This window comes from Eublepharis macularius, chromosome 4 (genome assembly GCF_028583425.1).
Source record: "Eublepharis macularius isolate TG4126 chromosome 4, MPM_Emac_v1.0, whole genome shotgun sequence".
Taxonomy (NCBI): domain Eukaryota; kingdom Metazoa; phylum Chordata; class Lepidosauria; order Squamata; family Eublepharidae; genus Eublepharis; species Eublepharis macularius.
In genome coordinates, this window is record NC_072793.1 from 22,447,477 (window position 1) to 22,462,793 (window position 15,317).

At 46.3% G+C, this 15,317-nt stretch overlaps 1 protein-coding gene across 2 annotated transcripts in view; it reads left to right on the forward strand.

Moving 5' to 3' along the window:
- The window catches only part of TTYH2 (tweety family member 2), a 100,329-nt gene that overhangs the window by 75,246 nt on the left and 9,766 nt on the right, over window positions 1-15,317 (forward strand). For both annotated transcript variants that reach the window (XM_054978163.1, XM_054978164.1), the window contains 7 exons: window positions 1,521-1,590; window positions 3,445-3,500; window positions 4,006-4,098; window positions 6,460-6,552; window positions 6,752-6,894; window positions 8,677-8,862; window positions 12,268-12,346. In XM_054978163.1, the coding sequence (XP_054834138.1) occupies window positions 1,521-1,590; window positions 3,445-3,500; window positions 4,006-4,098; window positions 6,460-6,552; window positions 6,752-6,894; window positions 8,677-8,862; window positions 12,268-12,346 (720 nt within the window). The remainder of the gene's footprint in view (window positions 1-1,520; window positions 1,591-3,444; window positions 3,501-4,005; window positions 4,099-6,459; window positions 6,553-6,751; window positions 6,895-8,676; window positions 8,863-12,267; window positions 12,347-15,317) is intronic.

Consider the following 15,317-nt stretch of genomic DNA (forward strand, 5'->3'; position numbering starts at 1 on the left):
ATGCATGGAAGGTATGAAGAAACTGGCCAGAGATGCTTTTTTACTAACAGTTTGAGAAAGCTGCAGTCATTGTTAAGAGCTTGAAACAATAGTTCTTGGGTCATTGTGAGGGCTTTGGCTGACTGATAAAGCATCTGTTTGGCATGCAGAAAGTCCCAGGTTCGATCCCTGGCACTTCCAGTTTTGTTTTATTTGGGGGCGGGGGGGTTAAGATCAGATAACAGGTGATATGAAAGACCTCTGCCTGTGGTCCTGGACAGCCCACAGCCAGTCAGAGTAGACTATACTGTCTTTGCTAGGCCGTCATGATTTGGTATAAGGCAGCTTCATGTGTTTTCGTGCATTTTGCATGCTCGCTGTCTGGCTAATGCAGCCTCTCTTACTGGTAACTGGGGCCTATCTAATCAGAGTTTTCTAAAAGATAGGCGCAGAAGGCCTGCTGATAGAGCTTTACTTTAGGCAGGACAAACACTTGGTTCTCTTGCAACGTGCGCTGTGCAGTCCTTCCTGCCCTCCCACTTTCGGGATAATAGCACCTCTTGGTTTCTCACACTCTGTCGCTCACACGTACTGGGATTCCCACTCCTAGCCTGATTGTGAGTACAAAAGGGCTGATTATTAAAAGGTGTGAAGTGGTCTTGAGTGTACTTCCTTGTGCTGCTTTTCTGCTTTTGCATGGAATGCACAGGCAAACGGGCGTCCGATGGCTGTGTAATTTCAGTACTCAGCAACTTGGATCCTACGAGATCTGCAAGCGGAACTGGACTCACAGAGGAGGACTTTCCTGCCTCCCCAAAGCACTGCAGCCAAGCGAGGTTTTGTTCTCAGCTGGTGTCAGGGGGCCCAGGATTGTGCAGGGGGTTGGACTAGATGACCCTAGAGGTCCCTTCCAACCCTATGATTCTGTGACTGTCATGGACAGCAGGTGTGAAGCAGACAGTGTGTAGTGAAAGGGGAGATGACAGTGGAAATTCACCGCCTCGGCCGAGAGAAGTGCTCTTCAGTTTTTGGAAATGGACTGCAGGATTTCAAGCCATGCTTTTGCCAGTCCCCTTTAAAAAGCCCTAGTTGAATATTGTTCCTTGGTTACATTGGGGGGGGGGGGAGTGAAGCACTTAGCTCTTTTTCTGCCATTTGTCAACTGGTTTGCTCCATTCTGTCAGCGTCATCAAGGAGATCCCATAGATCAGAAGGGATCTCCTTGGTCTTGCAGCCTCCTGATCGACCTGCTTGCATCGACCGCCATCACCACCCCCCAGAGGCTAATTTGTGGCTTTCAAGGATGATGTTAAAAGTACCTCTTGTGCACATATGTTAGTGTTAATGCAGAAGAGAAAGTGAGAGAGAGCACAGTTTTTTAAAAAACCAAATGCTGCTTCTGTCAATGGACATTCATGCAGATGTGAGAGATGCCAACGTCAGTGTGTGCAAAATGTGTGTGCAAAATGTGTGTGCAAAATGTCTCCTAGTCCCGCTTCCGGTCATCACGATGGTTTCCTTTTTAATTCTGATACTTACAGGGTACCAGTGATTTCTGCGTAGCCCCGGACAAGATCATCCTGAACATGACCCAAAGTGGCCTCAGTACAGGTAACCCATTCTGCTCTTGGCATATTCGTGTGCGGTGCCCAAACTCTGCTTTCAGAGCCCCTGGCCAAAGGGAAGCGCCGCTGGCAACAGTTTGCAAAAGCCAGCCCCCAGCCCTGCGTAAACTGGCATCCTTCCCCGTAGGCTGTCTCTAGTGTACATACCTGGCTCAGGCAGAAATGCTGCAATGGAGTTAAATTGGGGGAGTGTTTGCCTAGCTGCCTGCAGAGTGCCCACAGCCATAGCTGTGCTTGCACCAGAGTTGAGTTCGGCTTAAATAACATGGGGCTTAATGAGTGGACTCCCCAGCTAGCCCAGCGGTTCCTTCTTGCAGTTGATGAACTTGGAAATGAAGTGCACTGTTGGTATCCCCCCTCACTTCCCTTCCATTCACTGAATGCAGAAGCAGTTCTAGCCCAGTAGGGTGAAAATATCACGTTGGGCATTTTTCAAGGGAGAATCAGCTCGAGGGAGGGGCTGCTTAGCCCTTCGTGCCCACTGATTTCTGTCCTTCAAATACGTCCAAAACATTTCTCATGGTGGTGGGTGTTCGAGTGTGTTGCTGCTGTTTTCCCTTCTAGCCAGGCTCTGAGATTGCAAAAAGCCTGGTTGCAGGGAAGAGTGGCCTGGGGCAGGAGGAGGGGGATTTGCAGGGGAGAAAATCACTGGAGGCAAATAAGGGTTAACCCGTCCCCCTTAGCCCATGAATTCTCCCCTGGATTTGCATTAAGTTGCAAGCATGTGGTTGGCAGCAGACGGACTTATCAGGGGAACATACAGCTGCACCCTTAATGAAAGCCGATATTCATATGAAGCCACAATGCTCTGGTTGGCACATGGAATATGCATGGTGTCTCATTTTGGGCTTGGCTGCCCTTTGACACAGTCTTTCACTCTAAAGCTTCCCTGCAACACCTCCACTTCAACAGCACTACCGAAGGACAGTGGGCCTTCAGCCCATGGGTTTGGGACCCAGAGGAGAGTCCTGAAGCACCACCTGTTGGGTTGCAAGAGCTGCTGTTCTTTTTGCTGTTACTTTTTGAAAGGACCTGGTGCGAGTGCACTTGCAGAGGAAGCAAGGGTGGTACACCCCCAGCCTAAGTCGGCATGCATGTATACTGAGAGGCACAACAGGATGGCCAGGCAAGGCCATTCAACAATGGAAAGGATTCTCTTTCCCCCCAAAAAGCTCCCTCTTGTCTTCTCCCCACAGAATTGAAAGGCTGGCCCACAAACCTGCAAAAGCTCCCTAGCCCTTCACCCTTCCTCTCTCCTACCAGTTTGTCCTCCAGTGTTCCTCGCACACTAGCAATGCAGAGTCCCTCCTCCCCATTGGTGAAATGATAACTCTGCTTCATGGGTCATTTCTTACTGTTACGTGCGAGTCGCTCGGTGTGTCCCAGGCTGTGCCACCTGAGGGTTAAAATGGAGTCCCAAAGCAGCCTATAAAAATACTGTTTAAATAAATAGAAAAAGCAAAGCACAGTAAATAATGATCAGACAACAACGATAGACTACATCCTGGATGTAGTCTCCTGGATCCTCAGGGCTGCTCCTGGGTTCTCAGGGCTGCAGGATGCAAGAAATAGTCTATGAGCCCAAATTCCTTTGGCTCTTGTTCTTTGATTGACACCAAAGAGCCCACACCTCTGGCCATACCTGGCTTTTAATACCTGCAAACAGGTAGGGAAACAGAAGCACAGGCCAAATCTTATTAGGCGGCACAGATGTTCCCATGAATTTGCTCCTGGGGGGGTCTGTGCAACCTTAATCTAAACCGGGGGTTGCTAAAGCTGTGTTCCAACTACAGTGGGTGGCCCATGACTGATGCTTCCCTCTTGCCTTTTTTCTTTGCAGAGATCGTTCGCTATTACCTGTATTGTAGCCAGAGTCTGACCAACCCCTTCCAGCAGGTATGTACTTGACCTCATGTACTGTCAGCAGAAAGTTCGGCAACGCTGGTGTCTCTAGTGAAGTCATCCCAGGCAGAGAAAATAGGATCATTCCAGGAATAAATGTACTCTCTTTGGGGAAGTGAGTCTCCTGTGAAGTCTGTTCAAAGAAGAGCTCTTTCTTGTTATCTGATAAGGGCACCTGAGCAGGATTCGGCAATGATGTTTTCCTGTGGATGTATCCCTTACGGCTTTCCTAAGTCTTGGCATGTCCTGGCATTCCACAGCTCACAGTGTAAAGGGGCAGCCATTCAGAAAAAGCCACAGCATAGTTGTTGGGGAATCCTTGGGTAATGAGATCATCTGCAACTTTCACTGAGTAATTATGATCTAGCTCCCAGGAGGCTAGACCTGCCTGTTTCAAGCCACTGACCCTCTCCAGAACTTGAGTTGTAGTGCAGGATATTGGGAAGCATGGCCTGGAGAGTCGGACCGTGGGTCATTGTGCGCTGTTCTTTGCTTGCAGGCTCTGACCATCTACCAGCGCTCCCTCACCACTATGCAGATCCAGATTCAGGGACTCCTGCAATTTGCTGTGCCCGTTTTCCCTTCTGCTGAGGTAAAAAGTGTTGATCGTCTTTCAAATTTGCTGTGCTCGTTTTCCCTTCTGCTGAGGTAAAAAGTGTTTATCATCTTTCAAATTTGCTGTGCCCGTGTTCCCTTCAGCTGAGGTAAAAAGTGTTTATCATCTTTCAAATTTGCTGTGCCCATTTTCCCTTCTGCTGAGGTAAAAAGTGTTTATTATCTTTCAAATTTGCTGTGCCCATTTTCCCTTCTGCTGAGGTAAAAAGTGTTTATCGTCTTCCAAATGACCCTGAGGGTAGATCTGTGGACATTTTGGGAAATTGTATATGTTTAAAATTGGGCCTCGAAACGTAAGCATCGGACTATGAGAAGAGGGGGACATAACATGGAGAATGCCAGGTTATTCTGTTATAGACATTTCTGGCAAACAGGAGGAAGAATAAACATGCAGTTAGGAGGGTATGGATGCCCTCAACTTAGAGTAGGATAAGAGAGCAAGGAGAAAAAAGGAACTGGGTTGCAACTACCCTGGAAGCAAGTTTCTCCTCCTCCTCCTCCTCCTCATCATCACAACAACAATAACAACAACATTAAATGCATATTTCAGGACAACTTAACGTCCACTCAGAGCAGATTACAAAATGTTCAATTATTATCCTCACAACAATCCCCCTGTGAGGTGGGTGGGGCTGAGAGAGCTGTGACTGACCCGAGGTCACCCACCTGGCTTCAAGCAGAGGAGTGAGGAATCAAACCTGATTCTCCATATTAGAGTCCTGCCACTCTCAACCACTATACCAAACTGGCTCTCATGCCATGTAGGAAGTGCAGTAATGGGAGGGGGGCCTGGCTCATTAGTGGACTGTCTGCTTTTCATGCAGAAGATGCCAGGTTCAATCCCTGGCACCTCCAGTTTGAAGAGAATTGGGTTGTAGGTGATTTGAAAGAACTCTGCTTGCAACTCTGGAGAGCCACTGGCTGTGAAAACAAACAATATTGGCCTTGAGGGATCAATAAATTGAGTCAGTGTTGAGCATCTTCATATGTGTCTGCATGCAATTTTACAGGGATAGGAATCCTGACCACAGCTGAATATCTCTTGAGTAAGTCGTGCCATGCGCGTTTTCCGGTTGATTAAGATCACCCTCAGAGGCCCTGCTCTGCTTTCCCTCATTTTCAGAGGTTAGACGGGTCAGCATCAGGTGCACTTTCTCCGTTGTGGTGCCAGATAAATTGAACCTTCTTGTAAGATCCTAAGAGGAGCCTGCCAGATCAGACCAGTGGTCCATCCAGTCTAGCATGCTGCTTCATCCAATGGCCAACCAGTTGCCTTGGAGGGCCAAACAGGGCGTAGAATCTGAGGCCTTCCCTTCTGCTGCTTCCCAGCACTGGTATTCTTAGATTTGCTGCCTCCGTAGAATGGAGGCTCCCTTCAGTCACCAGAACTAGTAACCGTTAATGGAGTTCTCCTCCATGAATCCATCTTTACCCCCTTTCAAAGCTATCTATGTTTGTGGCCATCACCACCTCCACCATTAGTGAATTCCAGTGTCTAATTACTCATTTGAGTAAAGAAGTATTTCCTTTTGTCTATCCTGAATTTATTTCCCAACCCTTCCATTGAGTATTACGGGAGAAGGAGAAAAAGCTCCCACTCTCCAGTGTAGTATAATGGCTAGTGTGACAGCTCAGGATCTAGGGGACCCAGGCTTAATTCTCTGCCCTGCCATGGAAGCTGGCTGGGTGACTTCAGGCAAGTCACAAACTCTCAGCCTAACCTATCTGTTTTGAGGGGAAATGGCGGAGAAGAGAATGATGTAAGCTGCTTTGTGTCCCCATTGGGGAGAAAGGTGGGGTATAAATGAAGTTAAAAAAATTTTAAATCCTTATAATTTATGACCAAAATAAATAGCACCCAGCCCTTGTGGGACTTCACTTCTCACTTCTCTCCGCTGCTAGAACTGTCCCTTACTCTCTGTCCTCTCACCAACTGGCCTGGTACCAAGCAACGTGAATTTTCAGCACTCAATGAAAACATATTTATTTGCCCAGGGCATTAAATCAGCCAGTGTAACTTCAGAGATTCCTTTTTCATCAGTTCGTCGTTGCAGTTTTGCATTTGGTCAAGGCAATTGCCTGATAACCTTCTAGGCCACAGTTCCAATATGCAATGATGCTTGACAAAAGATGAGGGTAATAGCAACAGTTAACAGGTTACGTTGTAGAAGGCTCAAGCGTCCTTTATGCAACTGTAGGAAAAATATTGCACCATGACTTCCAGTTTTGTCTCCATTGCTGGATGCATTTGGGAGTATATCCACCCTGGGACTGCTGCTAAGCCATCCTGTACGCTTTGTTTAGGCCAGCCTCCTTCACCTCTTTCCTCTTGCTGCAGAAAGACCTTCTTGGCATGCAGAAGCTACTCAACTCCTCAGAGACGAGCCTCCACCAGCTGACTGCCATGTTGGACTGCAGGGGCCTGCACAAGGTGAGCAGAAAACGAAGGCGCACACTGTGGTTTTGGATCCGGAGGAGTTTGCCGTGTTCGTCTATAGTTGCAAAATAGCAAAGAGTCCAGTAGCACCTTTAAGACTAACCGACTTGATTATAGCATAAGCTTTTGAGAACCACAGCTCTCCTTGTCTTTGGCAAAGGACTGGTTTTGTTTTCCTCCCCATTGACTACAGGATTATCTGGATGCCTTGGTTGGAGTCTGTTACGATGGGGTGGAAGGCCTGCTGTACCTCATTCTCTTTTCTTTGTTGGCTGCCGTGGCCTTCTCTACCATCCTCTGTGCCATGCCACGGGCCTGGAGGCATCTAGCCAGCAGGTAAGATTTTGAAAAGTCTGCCCGGAACAAGCCTTGGGAGAAAAAAATGTCTCTAAATTGTTGTTGGTTTCTTCATAGTGTCACAGAAGCAAAAAACCTGGTGTGTTATTATTATATTTTGTAAATCTGGTACTGCCGTCCGCTTGCTCGCTTGCTTCTGCTGCCTCTAATCATGGAACAGTGTAATCAAAATCACAGATTAATCTCTTCCTCCTACCTTGATCTCAGATCCCATCCAAGATTCTGAAGAAGAGCATCCCAAATGCGGATTTCCATTCAACCGTGAGGTTGCCTAGCATAACGTGAGGTTACTTAGCAAAACTCCTAAATGATCTCTGGGAAGCAGTTAAGGAAGCACGAGTCTGTTGCCTGGTAACAGATCCACATACCTAATATGTCCTTTGTGCTCATCTTTCATTTAAGCATAGACAGCTTCAAGAGGGGATTGGATAAACATATGGAGCAGAGGTCCATCAGTGGCTATTAGCCACAAGGTATAGATGGAACTCTCTGTTTAGGGCAGTGATGCTCTGTATTCTTGGTGTTTGGGGGGGCAATCAGTGGGAGGGCTTCTAGTGTCCCTTCCTCACTGGCAGACCTCCTGAGGACATCTGGGTTTTGGCTACTGTGTGACACAGAGTGTTGGACTGGATGGGCCATTGGCCTGATCCAACATGGCTTTTCTTATGTTCTTGCCCCAAAAAACCGCACAGGAGTAGTGAGAGAGATCCAGGTATGCAAGCAAGCTCGTAGGGGAGAGGGACCAGCCAAGGAAGGCCTCTACTCTTCCACATGCACCTGTATGTGCATCCCAGTGGTTGAAAAATTCTGCTTCTGATTACCATTCAAGCCCGCAAGAGCCACAACTCCCACTTCCAACATCAGGACAGAGCTTGGGATGCAAGAAACTGCGTGGGTTTCGTTCCCTACTTCTGTGTAGTTTGTAAAACCAGCCCTTGGGCTGTAGAGAGAATTAAATCTGAGTTTTTCTGTCATGGAGAAGGGTGGAAGAAGTTTTAAAGTATAATCATTGTGTCTCCATTACCTGTTGATACTTGGATAAGAAACCCTACGAGAAGGGGAATCTCTGAAACATCTAAATGCCAGATTCCATTGGCTCCTCTGCATCTTTACTGGGAAGCTGTTCCTGTGTGGGTTTTTGCTAGTGTTGGGCAACACTCTTCTGCAGAGGTGACCAGGGCTCATTTTGAGGGGGAACGTGCAGGAACGCAGTTCCGGTAGTTCTCCAAAAAGGTCACATGTCAGGTGGCTCCACCCACCTGATTTTTGGCCATTTGGGGCCCGTTTTGGCCTGGATCGGGGCCAAAACGGCCCAATTCGGGCCCAAAATGGCCAGGATCAAGCCCAAGACAGCAAGGATTGGTCCTGAAATGGCCAGGATCGGGCCTCTGATGGGTGGTGGATCACTCTCCTGCTCAGCAGCGGCCCAATCCTGACTATTTGGAGCCCGTTTTCAGCCATTTTCAGCCCCTTTTGCCATTTGAGGCCCAATTTCGGCCCTGAATGGCCAGGATTGGGTCCAAACCAGCCAGGATAGGTGATGTCAGGGGGGTGGGGCACATGCAAATCAGTTATGCTAATGACACACTTCCAGCGATGGCAAGGGGCGTGGCATATGCAAAATCACGTGCTAATGAGTTGCTGCAATTCTTTTTCTACGAAATGACCCCTGGAGGTGACCTTTCTGTTGGCATGACACAATAGTTTTCTGGGCATGGAGTCTTGTACCTACTCTTCTTGCATTGTTTCTCTCTTGCCCAGGGACCGGGAATATGATGACATAGATGAAGAAGACCCCTTCAATCCACAGGCCCGGCGTATTGCTGCCCACAACCCCACACGTGGGCAACTTCGTAGTTTCTGCAGCTACAGTAGCAGCCTGGGCAGCCAGACCAGCCTCCAGCCTCCAGCCCAAACCATCTCCAATGCCCCAGTCTCTGAGTACATGTGAGTACAAAATGTCAGCCTATAGATGGACCTGTGTGGGTCCCAAGATTGCTGCAGACACAGCCCAGGCTATTTGGCTACCTCCAATCCTGTACACTCTTAATGTCCCGTGCCCCTGCTGGGTCTCATAGGTCACTTTCCCATATGCTTCATCCTGCTCTCTTTTGAGAACCATAATGTGTCTCCATCACACCCACCGAACAACTGGTTATCTGGTATCTCCAGTAGATTAGATACCCAGGTCATTTGTTCCAACTACCCAATGGATGAACCAATTCTGAATCACTCAAGGTCTTAAAACTCCGCACTCTCTTGTTGCAAAAGGGAGTCCCAGGTATTGCCAACTGGGCAGTTACCCTAGGAGGTCTAAAAGGACTTGTGAATCCAGTTCTTAAAAGTAATAATTCCCTGGTGGAATTATTACAAATGGGTAGAGCAGAAATTTTGAGGGGAGGGACCTGATGTTGTAGGCTAATATTCTGCAAGGATTTGATGTCCCATGCTACATATTTTTTCAGCAGATGGCCTTTTGTCTATGTAAGGGGTTTCAGTGTTCTGTGTGTTTGGTAGCTCATTATCTAGGGAATCGTTTTTGGAATGGCTCCGTCAGGCTTTCTTTCGATGAGAAGGGCATGCCTGTTTAGCTCCTTCCGACAGCCTTCCAGCTGTTCGTTTGCTTGCCTCCCTCTTGAAAGATTAGTTGCTTGACGGGAATGGGGGAGAGAAGAGCTTGGTCAAGGAACAGCAGTCCAGATAAATTCTTTTGTCAGACCCGAGCAATGGAATGTGTGGCTGCCCGCAGCAGATTTTCCACCAGCCACACTTTCTTGTAAGATGTCGTTTGGGCCCTGTTCCTTTAGCAGTCATAGTTTTGGGGGGGAGGTGGGGGAAGATCCAGTACATGATAGATCCACGCAGGGGTCATTTTGTAGAAAAAGAGCTGGAGGAACTCATTAGCATAACCCATTAGCATATGCCATGCCCCTTGCCATCACCGGAAGTGTCATTGGCACAACTGATATGCATATGCCACACCCCCTGCCATCACCTATCCTGGCTGTTTTGGACCCAATCCTGGCCATTCAGGGCCGAAATTGGGCCCAAAATGGCAAAAAGGGGCTGAAAGGGGCCGAAAAGGGGCCCAAAATGGTCAGGATTGGGCCGCTGCTGAGTGAGAGAGTGACCCACCACCCGTCAGAGGCCTGATCTGGGATGTTTTGGCCCCTATCCAGGCTGAAATTGGCCCCAAATGGCTGAGAGTCAGGTGGGCGGGGCCACCTGACATGTGACCTCTTTGGGGAACTGCCGGAACTGCGTTCCTGCCCGGTCCCCCTCGAAATGAGCCCTGGATCCACGACTGGATGCAAAGGGGGAGGTCTTCATAGAAAGGAAATGTGGAACGTATCTTAGCTATTTTTCTGATACCAATTTTTGCATTCACCATGCTTTGTCGTTTTGCCCGGTACCAGTTCTTCATTTTCTATAAGGTCTCATCCTCCACATCTGAATATGGATTTCATTTCTCTGCATTATGCTTCTTTCAGCAATGGGAAGGCATTCCCTCTCCCTCCCCCAGCAAATAATTTCACACCTTTTTTCCAAAGGTGCAGACAATTGTGGGAAAAGGTGCAGGGAGTAAAAAAACATCTCTCTGCTTTAATCTCACTGTTGCAACATAACTATGCATATAGAATGTTATAGGCATTTTCAAGCATAATAAATGATCTTGTGGCCCTCTTTGGTTATGAAGTTAGTCTTGAGGGTTGCTTAGGAATAACAGGATTTCCTTGTAATGAAAAAGAACAATTTAATCTTCTTTTGCAAAATCTGGATGAAACTGTAGGACTCAATCTATTAATGACTCAAATTTAATTTAAAAATAAACCCATTGAAATTTGCATTTCAGTGTGTGCTAGTTTTGAAATTACAGTGGCACAGCTGTTTCTTGTTATATGCATACAGTATGTCTCAGCAGCAAGAAATGAGATTTGTTTCCTGCATGTGGTTCCCAAATGCAGCCTTTAGTCTTCCCATTCCAGACATAGAACAAATTGAAAGCTGTTTCTGATACGCTAGAGAATATTTCTCACATGGAAACATACCACTTAAGAATTCCTGACTTTTTGGGTTTCCTTAAGCAGAAAGTTTTTGAAATAAAGCCAGTGTGGTGTAGTGGTTAAAGTGTCAGACTAGGATCTGGGAAACCCAAGTTTGAATCTTCACTCTGCCATGGAAGCTCAATGGGTGACCTTGGGCCAGTCACATGCTCTCAGAGCTAAACTACACGAGACAAATTACACGAGGATGCTCTAGTGAAGGGAGACGCAATGTTAGCTGGTAAGTGTAGTTCGAATTTCACCTCTCTACAAAGCCAGCAAAGATTGCTCTTCATAGGGTTTGTTAATTTCCTCTTTGCCTCCTGGAAGGCTCTGTCAATTATTAACAAACCCTCTGAACAGTGATCTTTGCTGGCTCTGGAGACAGAGGTGAAATTCAAACTACACTTCCCAGCTATCATTGCATCTCCCTTCACTTGAGAGTCCTCGTGTAATTCATCTTGTGTGGTTTAGTTCTCAGCCTAATCTACCTCACAGGGTTGTTGTACGGATAAAACAGAGAAGAGGAGAATCATGTAAGCTACCTTGGGAGCCCATTGGGAAGAAAGGTGGGGTATAAATGAAGTAAATAAATAAAATTTCTGGCAAACTTTTCCTCAGTCGGTACAGCCCTATGAAAGTTGCATGTAATAGAATTAGCTGTTGGATCACTTCCCTTCACTTAGCTTTGGGACAGGCTAGTGCAGAAATGTCAACTCTTCCAGCCCACACCAAATAAGGTTGAGTGAAATGAACTTGGAAAATCCCAAGACCAGGGTTGGGCGGAAAATGAATCAGAAAATGAATCAGTCACTGGCTATTTTCTGATGGACCGGCAGAACCGAGCCGTTTCCTTCCCCCTTCTTCCCTGTGATGTGACAAGGGAAGAGAGAGAATATGTGTAAGCCTTTTCCCTTGTCTCTTTAGTTCTCCCTCCCTCACTAGTGTAGCAGGAAGTGCATGCTGGTGGGAATCCATTTCTCTCAGTGAGTGCCATAGGCAAAGGATGGAGCTAAGGAGAGCTAAGAGTCCAGAGGCTTAAAAATCTGCATACACTTCCTCTCTTACCACCTCCTGGTGGAACTATAGAGGAAACAGGGAGACTGCTATTGGTCCCCAGCAGCCAGCTCAGTGAGTGAGCCTCTCCACTTCCCCCCCAGCCCACTCCTTCCTTCCCTCCCAGTCCCCCCCTCCCCAGTTAGGATGGCTACTTCTGTGGGAACTTGAGGGGAATATTTCCTAGCCAAAGGCTCACACCTGAGGTCATATAATAGACTGTCCTCCTTACCTTGCTCCTCTCTACCTGCAGGAACCAAGCTGTGCTCTTTGGTGGGAACCCACGCTATGAAAACGTCCCACTGATTGGAAGAGGATCGCCTCCCCCCACGGTACGGTGGGCGTCGGAGGCCAAATCATTTTTATAACACACGCTTCTTTATTTCCCTCTGCTTTTACTAACCACACACGTATTTTAAACTGGGACGAGAAAGCCTCCTGCCTTTGTCAGAAGCTTAACATAGTTTTGTTTCTGATGTTAGAGATGAGGAAAAAAGCAGCTTTAAAAAAAAAAATTGCTGAACAGACTTTTCTGAAAATGACAGTCCTCCTGAGCCTGAATTTTGTATCTGCTGGAAGATTAAAAACTGCTACAGGAAGTCCTGTCTTTTAGGAGGCTGGTATTCCTTGTTCCCACAGTTGTTTAGCTGCATCTGTAGGCAGCATCGGATGCAATCCATTGGGGCTGCATCCTTGCAGGCTAGCTGTGGGCAGTTTGAACAGAAAACGCCGTGACTGACTGACTACCACAATTCTTAAAGACACAAGGACAACGAATTTTACCATCAAAAAACTTCTTAATTTAATAAAGTCACAAATACAATAAAGTCAGTGGCCGTTTCCACATGTTGTTAAATCAACGGGCAACTTAGAGCCAAAACACACGTTAAGAAAAACCTAGGTTCAGCACGTGTTCTCTTACCTCAAGGTTTGCCGGGATCTGTAGGAGTCCTGGAAGCTTAAAGTAGGCGTCCTGGAAGCTTAAAGATCTGTAGGGGTCCTGGAAGCTTAAAGTCCTGGAAGCTTAAAGGATCTGTAAGCGTCCTGGAAGCTTAAAGGCGTCCTGGAAGCTTAAAGCTTAAAATACAGGCGCCTGTATTTCCCTTTCCCTTTTTGCTGCTCTGTAAATGCTAAACTTTAAGCTTCCAGGACGCCTACAGATCCCAGCAAACCTTGAGGTAAGAGAACACGTGCTGAACCTAGGTTTTTCTTAACGTGTGTTTTGGCTCTTACTCAATGCTGGCGGGGTTTTTTTGACAGATTCCAGATGCCTCTGATTTCAGGCAGTTTGTCTTTCGTCTGATCAGCGTCTTTTCTGAGACCGGACTTTCCTGGGCCGAGTCAAGGACACTGATCAGACGAAAGACAAACTGCTTGCTTCTGCTTTGAAATCGGAGGCATCCCGTTGCTTTAACAACATGTGGAAACGGCCAGTCAATCAATAGCAGAAGGTAAAAAATGTCCGCAGCAGCCAGCTCATAGCATCATACCTTTCATCAGGGCTTTTTTTCTGGGAAAATAGATGGTGGAACTCAGGACCCCACAATGATGTCACTTTGGGTCAGCTGGAACAAGGGGGGAGTTTTTTAAAGTTTAAATTGCCCTTGGCAAAAATTGTCACATGACCGGTGGCCCTGCCCCCTGATCGAGTTGAGATTGCCCTCTGAACCACTGGCAATCTAAATTCTCCTCTGTCTGGAGATGAGGGGGCGGGGCCACTGGCCATGTGACCATTTTCAAGAGGTGCCAGAACTCTGTTCCACCACGTTCCTGCTGAAAAAAAGCCCTGGCTTTCATAAGTGCAAATGTGCATGTAAACCTCTGTTTTCAAAGTGCAAATGCTAGCTTAAAGGGACAAAGCCTCCTCGCTAAACAGTAAGTGCTATAACCAATCCTCAAGACAATATAATCCAGAATGCGAATATAATGACAACCAGCCTTTGAGCAAGTGGCCACTGGGCCTTGAGGTTGAGTCGTGAACATTACTAATTCATTGTTTCTTGATAACTGCCGTGAAGAAGGGGTAACAGAAACGGGATTATTCTCGCCAGCAAACCCATTGCGGTTACTGGTAATGTAAATTGTATATACATGATTGTTCATGAATTACTGATTGTCATTATATTCGCAAGGTGTGATGCTATGAGCTGGCTGCTGTGGACATTTTTTACCTTCTACTATTGATTGACTGTTTGACTTTATTGTACTAAGAAGTTTTTTGATGGTAAAATTTGTTGTCATTGTGTCTTTAAGAATTGTGGTAGTAAGTCAGTCACGACGTTTTCTGTTCTGTTTAATTCCGTGTCTCTCTCCTTTGGGGGTGGGGCTAGCTGTGGGCAGCAATGTGGCAATAAGACAGAGAGCAACTCGATGATTTAGGGCATTTGGTTCTTGGCTCACTGTCACACCTGCAGACTGTTGGATGGAGGCTGTCCTTCAAACCTATCACATTGGTGTATTTTCCCACTGAGGTCTCCTATTTATCCTATCTCTTCATAACTTTATTTGCACAGTGCCATATTTTTTATTCATTTTCCCACCGCACATTAGCATTTCCTTAGCTGTCTTGTTGCTGAAGAAAAGAATTGCACATTGTAACTGTCTAAAAGACGATATATCCTTGCTTAATTTCTTGTTTTTATAAGCCTTTCAAATTTTTCTTCAAAATTTGGTTTCACTGTACTCTATTCAGTTTGGCATAACGTTCCTTTGAAACATGTCTTGCCTGCTAACATTTGTTTTGTTTTTGCATCAACTCTTTGGGAGCTATGTTGCCCTTCAAGAGTAAGTTGTTTATGTGTTGTTGGTTTTTGTTGTCGTATCTTTTCTTGGTTTGGGGATGGGTTTTGTTTTCTCCCTCTTGAAGACTTCCCGTGATTTTCACTTCCCTGTGCTGTGAATTGCCTCTCCCTGTCAGCATTCATAACGTTTCTGGAATCTGGACATTTGAAAATGTCAGGCTTTTACTTGTATCCCCTTGACTTATATGTTGGGGTGAGTAGCTTTGATGAGATAGAGATCTTTCCCTGCTGAGGTCTGCATTAAATGGAATTAAGGAAAAAATAAAACTGGAGGATGCCCAGAATTTCTGGCTCATTCAAATTATCTCGAGTAATATACCATATATGTTTTAAGCATTGTACATATATATGCTTACACATATATATATCTATTATATATAAAACAGATATAAGCTATATGTTTTAAGCATGGGTGCAAGGGGAAAAGGTTGTTTCTTTGGAGATAACTGGTTACCTAGATCCTTTTTGTAGCATATACAAATAAACCATAATTAAATTTAAT